This window comes from Oncorhynchus gorbuscha, linkage group LG23 (assembly GCF_021184085.1).
Source record: "Oncorhynchus gorbuscha isolate QuinsamMale2020 ecotype Even-year linkage group LG23, OgorEven_v1.0, whole genome shotgun sequence".
NCBI classification, from domain to species: Eukaryota; Metazoa; Chordata; class Actinopteri; order Salmoniformes; family Salmonidae; genus Oncorhynchus; species Oncorhynchus gorbuscha.
In genome coordinates, this window is record NC_060195.1 from 25,238,167 (window position 1) to 25,251,049 (window position 12,883).

Consider the following 12,883-nt stretch of genomic DNA (forward strand, 5'->3'; position numbering starts at 1 on the left):
TGCAAAAATTTCTAAAAAGATGTTTTTTCTTTGTCATTATGGTGTATTGTGTGTAAATTGACGAGGGATAAAAACTATTTAATCAATTTTATAATAAGGCTGTAACGTAACAAAATGTGGAAAAAGTCAAGGGGTCTGAATACTTTCCGAATGCACTGTATCTAACCTTGTAGTTCCTCTCTTTCTCAAACTGTTCCTCAAATTGTTTGATCTTCTTCTTGAGGTTCTGAAGCTTTTTGGTGAGCTGGTGGGGGACCGAGTCGTTCCTCACAGCACTCTCTTTGGAAGTGAAGGAGGTACGGTGAGGCCTAGATGAGACAAGTGAGTGAGAGTGTGAGAGGCGGTGACCATGCACCTGAGGCCTCAATGCAAAATCCTGGCTTGCAAACACGCTTTATAATATCGAATAACTAAACAGAAAAACATCAAAGTCACCCATCATGTCTATAGAAATAACCATTCCTGATGAGTGAGACAGTGTGTTCTCACCTCCCCAGGGCCTGGTGGGCTTTAGTGGGCGAGGTTGCGTCGGGGTGCTGCAGGAAGCGTTGGCTGTGGCCAAAGTCCAGGAAGCGACGGGCCATGAGGGGATGGGAGTCCTCCTCGTGGGGCAGGGGCACCATGCGCCCGGCCAGGGGAGACAGCTGGGCCTCACCAGAGTCACTCTCATCCTGCCATGACTTGAAGGCTGGCACGGGGTCTGGGTGGGACAAAAAGAAAAGCACAGATGAGTCTCAGTGTGTAACAAGGGTCATCTACAGCACTGCAGTTCAAGGACCTACTGAGACAGGACACCAACACATTGGTGTCCTAGTCTCCTCCTGTAAAGTGAACTAAAATCAATCACTGCCATTTTTGTTGAGTGCTCAAACTCCTTTCTGCCTCTAATAAGTCCTTTGTCTTTTAACACCCCTCCTTTCCTTTGGTTGCTGAAGGGCTGAGAGTCACCTGAACTATTGACAAAGTATATTTTGGAGCCTATTCCTCTCTGGTGGAGCTGTGGCACTAAAGACATGTGTAGTTGTCTAGGATGTGTGGGCATGTCTGTGCCGAAGCGTGCAGATGAATCGAGTGACAGTCAACGAGAATCATCATGGGCTGCAGCGCAACTCTGCTGTCCTCAGAACTGGATCATTATAAATGATTAGCCGAGGCTACTATGTGTTGAATCTAGGTTGCACAACGCTAGAATAATATGAAAATAGGCCTAGGCCAACTACACTAGACATGGTTCTTCCTCAGCTTTCTTTAGACCTCTCATTAGATTTTTCCATCTTGGTATTGTTTGCTCAATTTCACACTTTGTGGCCTGAAATAAATACTGTACAAAAATATCAATGCATCATGCAACAATTTCTAAGCTTTTACTGAGTTACAGTTCATAAGGAAATCAGTCAACTGAAATAAATTCATTAGGCCCTAATCAATGGATTTCACATGAGAATACAGATATGATATCTGTTGGTCACAGATACCTTAACAAAAGGAAGGTGCGTGGATCAGAAAACCAGTCAGTATCTGGTGTGACCACCATTTGCCTCATGCAGCGCGACACATCTTCGCATAAAGTTGATCAGGCTGTTGATTGTAGCCTGTGAAATGTTGTCCCACTTCTCTTCGATGGCTGTGCAAAGTTGCTGGATCTTGGCAGGAACTGGAACAAGCTGTTGTACACAGCGATCCGGAGCATCCCAAACTTGCTCAATGGGTGACATGTCTGGTGAGTATGTAGGCCATGGAAAACTGGGAAATGTTCAGCTTCCAGGAATTGTGTACAGATCCTTGCGATATGGGGCTGTGCATTATCATGCTAAAACATGAGGTGATGGCAGCGAATGAAATGCACGACAATGGGCCTCAGGTTCACGTGATGGTATCTTTGTGCATTCAAGTTGCCATTTATAAAATGCAATTGTGTCCATTGTCCTTAGCTTATGCCTGCCCATACCATAACCCTACCGCCACCATGTGGCACTCTGTTCACAACAGCAAACCGCTCGCCCACACAACACCATACACGTGGTCTGCAGTCGTGAGGCTGGTTGGACGTCCTGACAAATTTTTGAAAACAAGGTTGGATGCACTTTAAGGTAGAGAAATTAAAATTCCATTCTCTGTAAACAGCTCTGGTGGACATTCCTGCAATCAGCATGCCAATCACACGCTCCCTCAAATTTTAACATCTGTGGCATTGTGTTGTGTGACAAAACTGCATATTTGAGTGGCCTTTTATGGTTCCCAGCACAAAGTGCACCTGTGTAACAATCATGCTGTGGCCTCCATCATTCTTAAATGGAAGAAGCTTGGAATCACCAAGACTCTTCCTCGAGCTGGCCGCCTGGCCAAACTGAGCAATCGGGGGAGGGAGGTGACCAAGAACGCGACAGAGCTCCAGAGTTCCTCTGTGGAGATGGGAGAACCTTCCAGAAGGACAACCAACTCTGCAGCACTCCACCAAATCAGCCCCTCCTGATGGAAGCCCCTCCTGATGGAAGCCCCTCCTGATGGACGCCCCTCCTGATGGACGCCCCTCCTGATGGACGCCCCTCAGTAAAAGGCACATGACAGCCCGCTTTGAGTTTGCCAAAAGGCACCTAAAGGACTCTGACCATGAAAAACAAGATTCTCGGGTCTGATGAAACCAAGATTGAACTCTTTGGCCTAAATGCAAAGTGTCACATCTGGAGGAAACCTGGCACCATCCCTATGGTGAAGCATGGTGGTGGCAGCATCATGCTGTGGGGATGCTTTTCAGAGGCAGAGACTGGGAGACTAGTGCAGAGAGATATCCTTGATGAAGACATGCTCCCGAGCGCTCAGGACTTCAGACTGTGGCGAAGGTTCACCTTCCAACAGGACAACAACCCTAAGCACACAGCCAAGACAACGCAGGAGTGGCTTTGGGACAAGTCTATGTATGTCCTTGAGTGGCCTAGCCAGAGCCCGGACTTGAACCCGTTCGAAGAATGGGAGAAACTCCCCAAATACAGGTGTGCCAAGCTTGTAGCTTCATACCCAAGAAGACTCGAGGCTGTAATCACTGCCAAAGGTGCGTCAACAAAGTACTGAGTGAAGGGTCTGAATACTTGTGGTATTTCAGTTTTTAGCAACAAAAATCCAACCTGTTTTTGCTGTGTCATTATGGGGTATTGTGTGTAGAGCCGTAACAAAATGTGGAAAAAGTAAAGGGGTCTGCCGTTGACTCTTCTCTATGACTCTTAGATACTGAGGAGTAACCATTAGGAGAGGTGTGAATGAACTTGCTGAGTGAGCCCTAAGCTGGTCACCCAGAAGAGACAAGAGAGAGCGAGAGAGGTGAAGGACAAAGAACTCTGGATTAGGCTCACTGACAGGGACCCAGTCCAACAAGGTCTGGATTAGTAAAGAGAAGGATGATGAGGGAGGAAGTATGGATGGATGGAGAGCTCCTACTTACCATGACCTCTCCCCTGCAGGTGCATACATGTGAAGTCTATGAGGGGGAGATGGTTTGGGGATGGTGCTAAGGGAGGAGGGAGAGAGAGATGGCAGAGAACACCACGTGAGCTGACGTTTCAGGCAACCAGCTTGAGCAAGCATTCTAAGGTGCTTTCATACCTAGCTAGCACAATACATAATCACTTGCATCCATGTTTACTTGGATATGCATTTTGGGTGGTCTCCACTGACTTTTTATTTTTCATTTTTATTTAACTAGGCAAGTCAGTTAAGAACAAATTCTTATTTTCAATGATGGCCTAGGAACAGTGGGTTAACTGCCTTGTTCAGGGGCAGAACGACATATTTTTACCATGTCAGCTCGGGGATTCGATCTAGCAACCTTTCGGTTACTGGCCCAATGCCACTAGGCTACCTGCCTCCCCCACTTCACTCCATCACTATCCTAACTGTCCCTTAGGGAACATTGTGTATTAAACACACAACAACCATGGTGAGAAAGTTACCTTCCCACTGGCTGTGGGGGAAGATGCGGTGGAGGTGGTGGGAGCTGGGGCAGCTGGCGTCTGTGTTGGCATTCTGGTCACACTTACACACAGAGACCTGGATGGAGAGACAGGGTTAAACAGTGTACAGTAGACCCTAGTCGTGAAGAAGGCATTGACAAACACTCACACAGAGAAGGACAAACACTCACACAGAGACCAGGGTTTAGACCCTAGTCATGAAGAAGGCATTGACAAACACTCACACAGAGACCTGGATGGAGAGACAGGGTTAAACAGTGTACAGTAGACCCTAGTCGTGAAGAAGGCATTGACAAACACTCACACAGAGACCTGGATGGAGAGACAGGGTTAAACAGCGTAAAGTAGACCCTAGTCATGAAGAAGGCATTGACAAACACTCACACAGAGACCTGGATGGATGGAGTAGACGTGAAGGGTTAAACAGAGTGATGGAGAGACAGTAGACCCTAGTCGTGAAGAAGGCATTGACAAACACTCACACAGAGACCTGGATGGAGAGACAGGGTTAAACAGCGTAAAGTAGACCCTAGTCGTGAAGAAGGCATTGACAAACACTCACACAGAGACCTGGATGGAGAGACAGGGTTAAACAGTGTAAAGTAGACCCTAGTCGTGAAGAAGGCATTGACAAACACTCACACAGAGACCTGGATGGAGAGACAGGGTTAAACAGTGTAAAGTAGACCCTAGTCGTGAAGAAGGCATTGACAAACACTCACACAGAGACCTGGATGGAGAGACAGGGTTAAACAGCGTAAAGTAGACCCTAGTCATGAAGAAGGCATTGACAAACACTCACACAGAGACCTGGATGGAGAGACAGGGTTAAACAGCGTAAAGTAGACCCTAGTCGTGAAGAAGGCATTGACATAAACACTTACACAGGCGATGAGATCAGCCTGGTCCATCTTCTCACAGGCTTGGTTTTCTTGCCTACAACAAGAGAGAGACATGAATAATGGTCCATTTGAACTACAGAAAGGCACGTATGATGGTTGACCTCATTGGTGATGCAAATGTTTTAACTTGTTACTGTGGCTATTTTTGCCATTGACTATTGAACTCAATGCCTTATGCACAATGTATTAGAGTGACCGTTGATCAGCTGACAATAACCGAGGACTACCGTCATGGACAGGCGTGTGTGTGTCTGTATGCTTGCTTTATGTTGAGTGGAGGTAGGATCACGCTGTATCCAACTGCTTAGAATAGACCGTGACGAGTCAAGTGTCCTCCACTCCGCAGCACAAGACAGACAACATGACAGTCTCATGTCTCGGTCTATTTACAGTAGAACGTCTCCCTCCAGTCTATTCACAGCGGATGGCTCACATCACATCAGTCTTTCCAAAACCATCTTAGGGCCGTTTGTGTTCTACGTAATAACTAAACAAAACACTCATACAAATCCCCAAAATCCAGATTAGCATACAACTTGTTTGATTGAATGCCAGCCATCAGCCTTCTCTGGGAAGGCAGGAAGTAAAGTAGACAGTAAAGCCTTGGTGTTTTAAGCCGTTGAGGTAATTGTGGATTTTAGCAATACAATTAAATGCTTCAAAGCCAACCTGGCCGTGTTGATATTGTTCTCTGTGTCTACGAGAGCCTCGGCGTGGTCCAGGTTCAATCCAGAACTCTCCTCCAGGGCACCGTTATGGGAGTCACAATCCTGGGAGAAAACAAAAACAATGTCTCGAGAAATAGACTTCATTTCTCACACACAGGCTATCTGTCAAACAGAGGCACCATTAACAGCAAACTGTGAGGTTATATTGATGAGATGCTATAGCTTGAATTCCTGGAATGTGGGCTCCTTTCCTTTCTATTAAGTGGGTGAAGATGGCCCTGTATGTATACATGTATAGAGAGGGGAGGAGTGTGTGGTCTGAACAGGTGTTGTGGTTATTCTTTTGGGGGGGGGGAGACTATTTAAAGAGGGTGACCCAATTCATGGAGAGTCCCACCTCTGGGCTGAGGGGCTGTGGAGCCCAGCCAGCAGCCATCTCTGTGGTGGTGGAGGAGAGAGGGAGAAGTTGGGTAGACATCAGCGTAAACGAGCTGCCATTTTATTTAGGCCTCTATCCAAGGCCAGTAGCCAGGAGAGCTAAAATGGTGCCCAGGAACACTGATGGATCAATGACTGCCATTTCAGAAGACGACGAGTCATCTACAAAGATGTCTTCAGATGTCTCCCCCCAAAATCCAGGACATCATCTTATGCTATACAGGTGAAATCTGATTCTGTGTAGGATATCTAAAGTGCATCGAATTGGCAGTTATATAGTGTGTGTGATGGTGATTGTCAGGCAGGACTGGCTGTGCTTGGCAAGAACAGAACAGTATATGTATCTGACAAACCTCATCTCCCAGCACCCCAGTCCTCCCAGGAGAATTACATATTTGTTATGGGCTACACAAAAGGCCATGCTGATAGCAACAAGCATCAACCTTGTAATGAATGGATAGCGACTGGGCTCAGTATGGTAAACATTCAATATTCTGCTGACAGCCAGAGCATGTGGAGTTGTTTGTCTGCGGTGTGTGTGTTTGAGTGACTGACTCCACAGTATGACTGACCTGTTGGGCCTCAGGGCTGCGCTCTGTCTCTGGGGCTGACAGGGGACCGCTTGTGGGGCCCTCCTCACTCTCACACAGGCCCTCTTCACCATGGCCCTCGCATGGCCCCAGCCCTGGCCTCTCACTGGGGCCCGCCCTGTGGGAACCAAAGTCATTAGCCATAATAAGCCCCATGGAGCAACAATCAACATTGCTGGCTGTCAGCTGTGGTAACACAACCTTTCTGGAGGTGCCTACCACCCAGTTCTGTCCAGAATGTACAGTATGGGTGAACAGGGTGACAGAGGAATGCATGTTAGAGTAAATGTCTCAGTGTGCATGCTTTGATGCATGTCATTCTGTACGTGTCAAAATAGTTGCATCATGCATGTTGACATTTTATAGTCAGTTAAGAACAAATTCTTATTCACAATAACTGCCTACCCTGGCCAAACCCGGATGAGCCAATTGTGCGCCGCCCCTATGGGACTCCTAATCATGGCCGGATGTGATACAGCCTGGATTCGTACCAGGGACTTTTGTGACGTCTCATGCACTGAGATGCAGTGCCTTAAACCGCTGACCCACTCGGGAGCCCAATGTGCATTTATGTGTGTGTGAAGTGCAATATATTGTGAGTAAGTGTAAGTGTGTGTGTGTGTTCACTGCTCACACTTGGCTCTCATAGATCTCATTGTCGATAGAGCTCGAGGTAAAAGCAGTGCTGTCCCACTGCAGCATGGATGGTCCTCTTTATAATGCTGCAGAAACAACACAAGCCCAAAGTATTCACTTCTGTTGCCACAGTACTAACCCTCTGAATCCATCTAAATCAGGAGCATGAGAAGCTGAGTTGAACCCTCCACGACCCATTTCCGGATCTCTGGCAGGTATAATAAAGTTAACCAGGGACAAGTCCTGTGATATATAATACAGCACTACATGAACTAAGTACCAAACTCCCTGCTCATTAAGCTGTACTGAACTCTGCTGTATTCCTGGCTTCAGAAGTGTGCATAGATGGATAAAGGGTTAGCTTTAGCATAGCCATCTACGAAGGGGCCAGTGGTTGGTCAAACCCAAGCACCCCCTGGCAAGAACCCAATCCAAGACTCCATAGAGTCCTGGTCACCATTTTGTGGTAGAGTTAGGCCCAATAGATATGTATAGACATCATTGGCTGTGCCCAGCTCTGCAACAAACCCTTATCTGTTTTCAGAGAGGACATTTTGTTTACGTACAGTGCACTTGGAAAGTATTCAAACCCTTTTGTTACCTTACAGCCTAATTCAAAAATAATAATAATAATTCATTAAATAAGACATAACCCATTTACAGAGTACATTTACAGAGTACAGAGTACTCAGTTGAAGCCCCTTTGGCAGTGATTACAGCCTCGAGTCTTCTTGGGTGTGAAGCTACAAGCTTGGCACACCTGTATTTGGGGGCGTTTCTCCCATTCTTCTCTACAGATTCTCTCAAGCCCTGTCAGGTTGGATGGGGAGCGTTGCTGCACAGCTATTTTCAGGTCTCTTCAGAGATGTTCGATCACGTTCAAGTCCGGGCTCTGGCTGGGCCACCTGCGTGTGCGTGGGTGTGCGTGACTGTGCGTGTGCGTGGGTGTGCGTGACTGTGCGTGTGCGTGGGCGTGCGTGACGTGACTGTGCGTGTGCGTGGGTGACTGTGCGTGTGCGTGGGTGACTGTGCGTGTGCGTGGGTGACTGTGCGTGTGCGTGGGTGACTGTGCGTGTGCGTGGGTGACTGTGCGTGTGCGTGGGTGACTGTGCGTGTGCGTGGGTGGTGACTGTGCGTGTGCGTGGGGGTGACTGTGCGTGTGCGTGGGTGGTGACTGTGCGTGTGCGTGGGTGACGTGTGCGTGTGCGTGGGTGACGTGACTGTGCGTGTGCGTGGGTGACTGTGCTGTGCGTGTGCGTGGGTGACGTGACTGTGCGTGTGCGTGGGTGACGTGACTGTGCGTGTGCGTGGGTGACGTGACTGTGCGTGTGCGTGGGTGACGTGACTGTGCGTGTGCGTGGGTGACGTGACTGTGCGTGTGCGTGGGTGACGTGACTGTGCGTGCGTGTGCGTGGGTGACGTGACTGTGCGTGACGTGACTGCGCGTGTGCGTGGCGTGACTGTGCGTGCGTGTGCGTGTGCGTGACGTGACTGTGCGTGCGTGTGCGTGTGGTGGCGTGACTGTGCGTGCGTGTGCGTGCGTGACGTGACTGTGAGTGTGCGTGCGTGTGCGTGGCGTGACTGTGCGTGACTGCGTGCGTGACTGTGCGTGTGCGTGCGTGACTGTGCGTGTCCGTGACTGTGCGTGACTGTGCGTGTGCGTGACGTGACTGTGCGTGTGCGTGACGTGACTGTGCGTGACGTGACTGTGCGTGTGCGTGACTGTGCGTGTGCGTGACTGTGCGTGTGCGTGTGCGTGACTGTGCGTGACGTGACTGTGCGTGACGTGACTGCGCGTGTGCGTGACGTGACTGCGCGTGACGTGACTGCGCGTGGCGTGACGTGTGTGTGCGTGACGTGACTGTGCGTGACTGTGCGTGTGCGTGACGTGACTGTGCGTGTGCGTGGGTGACTGTGCGTGTGCGTGGGTGACTGTGCGTGTGCGTGGGTGACTGTGCGTGTGCGTGGGTGACTGTGCGTGTGCGTGGGTGACTGTGCGTGTGCGTGGGTGACTGTGCGTGTGCGTGGGTGACTGTGCGTGACTGTGCGTGTGCGTGACTGTGCGTGACTGTGCGTGACGTGACTGTGCGTGGCGTGACTGTGCGTGACTGTGCGTGACGTGACTGTGCGTGACGTGACTGTGCGTGACGTGACTGTGCGTGACGCGTGACTGTGCGTGACGCGACTGTGCGCGTGACTGTGAGTGCGTGCGTGTGGGTGTGCGTGTGGGTGTGCGTGTGGGTGTGCGTGACGTGGCGGTGCGTGTGCGTGACTGTGGGTGTGCGCGGGTGTGCGTGACTGTGCGCGTGGGTGTGCGTGACTGTGCGCGTGGGTGTGCGTGACTGTGCGCGTGGGTGTGCGTGACTGTGCGCGTGGGTGTGCGTGGGACGTGCTGCGCGTGGGTGTGCGTGACTGTGCGCGTGGGTGTGCGTGACTGTGCGCGTGGGTGTGCGTGACTGTGCGCGCGTGGGTGTGCGTGACTGTGCGCGTGGGTGTGCGCACGCGTGACTGTGCGCGTGGGTGTGCGTGACTGTGCGCGTGGGTGTCACGCGTGACTGTGCGCGTGGGTCACGTGACTGTCACGCGCGCGTGGGTGTGCGTGACTGTGCGCGTGGGTGTGCGTGACTGTCACGCGCGTGGGTGTGCGTGACTGTGCGCGTGGGTGTGCGTGACTGTGCGCGTGGGTGTGCGTGACTGTGCGCGTGGGTGTGCGTGACTGTGCGCGTGGGTGTGCGTGACTGTGCGCGTGGGTGTGCGTGACTGTGCGCGTGGGTGTGCGTGACTGTGCGCGTGGGTGTGCGTGACTGTGCGCGTGGTCACGCCACGTGTCACGTCACTGCGCGCGTGGGTCACGTGCGTGACTGCGCGCGTGCACAGTCACGTGCGTGACTGCGCGCGTGGGTGTGCGTGACTGCGCGCGTGGGTGTGCGTGACTGCGCGCGTGGGTGTGCGTGACTGCGCGCTTGTCACGTCACGCACACGCACGTCACGCACGCGCGCAGTCACGTCACGCACACGCACGTCACGCGCACGCGCAGTGCGCCACTGCGCGTCACGCACAGTCACGACACGCGCGCACGTCACGCACCCACGCACACGCACAGTCACTGCGCACGCGTGCGTCACGCACACGTGACTGCGCGCGTGCGTGGCGTGACTGCGCGCGTGCGTCACGTGACACGCGCAGCCCACGCGCACGTCACCCACGCACGCGTGCGTGGCGCGTCACCCACGCACAGTCACGTCACGCACAGTCACGTGCGCACCACGCACGTCACGTCACCACGCACACGCACGTCACGCACGCACGCGTCACGTGACACGCACACGCACAGTCACCCACGCACACGCACAGTCACGCACACGCGTCACGTCACCGCACGTCACCCACGCGTCACGTGCACAGTCACTGCGCACACGCACAGTCACGTCACGCACACGCACAGTCACGTCACCCACGCCCACGCACACGCACGTCACGCGCACACGCACAGTCACGCACACCCACGCACACGCGTGGCCCGCCAGAGCCCGGACTTGAACGTGATCGAACATCTCTGAAGAGACGTGAAAATAGCTGTGCAGCTGCGCTCCCCATCCAACCTGACAGGGCTTGAGAGAATCTGTAGAGAAGAATGGGAGAAACGCCGCAAATACAGGTGTGCCGTGAGCTTCACACCCAAGAAGACTCGAGGCTGTAATCACTGCAAAGGGGCTTCAACTGAGTACGTGTACTCTGTAAATGTACTCTGTAAATGCGTTATGTCTTATTTAATGTGCGTACGCGCGTGCGCGCACGCACGTGACTGCGCGTGCGCGTGTGCGTGACGTGACTGCGCGTGTGCGTGGCGTGACTGCGCGACGCGTGCGTGACGCGTGCTGCGCGTGCGCGTGACGTGACTGCGCGTGCGCGTGCGCGTGACGCTGACTGCGCGTGCGTGCGCGTGACTGCGCGTGTGCGTGCGCGTGACTGCGCGTGTGCGTGGCGTGACTGCGCGCAGGGGGCGTGTGCGTGTGCGTGACTGCGCGTGTGCGTGACGTGACTGCGCGTGTGCGTGACGTGACTGCGCGTGTGCGTGACGTGCGTGTGCGTGACGTGACTGCGCGTGTGCGTGACGTGCGTGTGCGTGACGTGACTGCGCGTGCGCGTGACGTGACTGCGCGTGCGCGTGGCGTGACTGCGCGTGTGCGTGACGTGACTGCGCGTGTGCGTGACGTGACTGCGCGTGTGCGTGACGTGACTGCGCGTGTGCGTGACTGCGCGTGTGCGTGACTGCGCGTGTGCGTGACTGCGCGTGTGCGTGACGTGACTGCGCGTGACGTGACTGCGCGTGTGCGTGACGTGTGTGCGCGTGACGTGTGTGCGCGGGTGACGTGACTGTGAGTGTGGGTGACTGTGCGTGATGTGCGTGTGCGTGGGTGACTGTGCGTGTGCGTGGGTGACTGTGCGTGTGCGTGGGTGACTGTGCGTGTGCGTGACGCGACTGTGCGTGCGTGACGCGACTGTGCGTGCGTGACGCGACTGTGCGTGACGCGACTGTGCGTGACGCGACTGTGCGTGACGCGACTGTGCGTGACGCGACTGTGCGTGACGCGACTGTGCGCGTGACTGTGAGTGCGTGCGTGTGGGTGTGCGTGTGGGTGTGCGTGTGGGTGTGCGTGTGGGTGTGCGTGTGGGTGTGCGTGACGTGGCGGTGCGTGTGCGTGACTGTGGGTGTGCGTGTGGGTGTGCGTGACGTGGCGGTGCGTGTGCGTGACTGTGGGTGTGCGCGGGTGTGCGTGACTGTGCATGTGCGTGACGTGACTGTGCGTGACTGTGGGCGTGAGTGTGCGTGACTGTGCGCGTGGGTGTGCGTGACTGTGCGTGACTGTGCGCGTGGGTGTGCGTGACTGTGCGTGACTGTGCGCGTGGGTGTGCGTGACTGTGCGCGTGGGTGTGCGTGACTGTGCGCGTGGGTGTGCGTGACTGTGCGCGTGGGTGTGCGTGACTGTGCGCGTGGGTGTGCGTGACTGTGCGTGTGCGTGACTGTGCGTGTGCGTGACTGTGCGTGTGCGTGACTGTGCGTGTGCGTGACTGTGGGTGTGGGTGTGCGTGACTGTGGGTGTGGGTGTGCGTGACTGTGCGTGTGGGTGTGCGTGACTGTGCGTGTGGGTGTGCGTGACTGTGGGTGACGTGGGTGTGCGTGACTGTGGGTGACGTGGCTGTGCGTGTGGGTGTGCGTGACTGTGGGTGTGGGTGTGCGTGACTGTGGGTGACGTGGCTGTGCGTGTGGGTGTGACGTGACTGTGCGCGTGACGTGACTGTGCGTGTGACGTGACTGTGCGTGTGACGTGACTGTGCGTGTGACGTGACTGTGCGTGTGACGTGACTGTGCGCGTGACGTGACTGTGCGTGTGACGTGACTGTGCGTGTGACGTGACTGTGCGTGACGTGACTGTGCGTGACGTGACTGTGCGTGACGTGACTGTGCGTGACGTGACTGTGCGTGCGTGTGTGCGTGACTGTGCGTGTGTGCGTGACTGTGCGTGTGACGTGACTGTGCGTGTGACGTGACTGTGCGTGACGTGACTGTGCGCGTGACGTGACTGTGCGTGTGACGTGACTGTGCGTGACGGTGAGTGTGCGTGACGGTGAGTGTGCGTGACGTGGGTGTGCGTGACGTGGGTGTGCGTGACGTGGGTGT

The 12,883-nt window shown here is 53.7% G+C and overlaps 1 protein-coding gene across 3 annotated transcripts in view; it reads right to left on the reverse strand.

Moving 5' to 3' along the window:
* LOC124011692 (protein FAM13B-like) overlaps positions 1-12,883 on the reverse strand; it is a 71,936-nt gene that overhangs the window by 14,402 nt on the left and 44,651 nt on the right. For 2 of the 3 annotated variants that reach the window (XM_046325177.1, XM_046325174.1), the window contains exons 8-14: positions 6,546-6,681; positions 5,537-5,637; positions 4,850-4,901; positions 3,945-4,041; positions 3,437-3,502; positions 490-700; positions 167-308 (exon numbers count right to left, since the gene is read on the reverse strand). In XM_046325177.1, coding sequence (XP_046181133.1) covers positions 167-308; positions 490-700; positions 3,437-3,502; positions 3,945-4,041; positions 4,850-4,901; positions 5,537-5,637; positions 6,546-6,681 — 805 coding nt within the window. The remainder of the gene's footprint in view (positions 1-166; positions 309-489; positions 701-3,436; positions 3,503-3,944; positions 4,042-4,849; positions 4,902-5,536; positions 5,638-6,545; positions 6,682-12,883) is intronic. The other variant, XM_046325175.1, reaches the window with a different exon arrangement.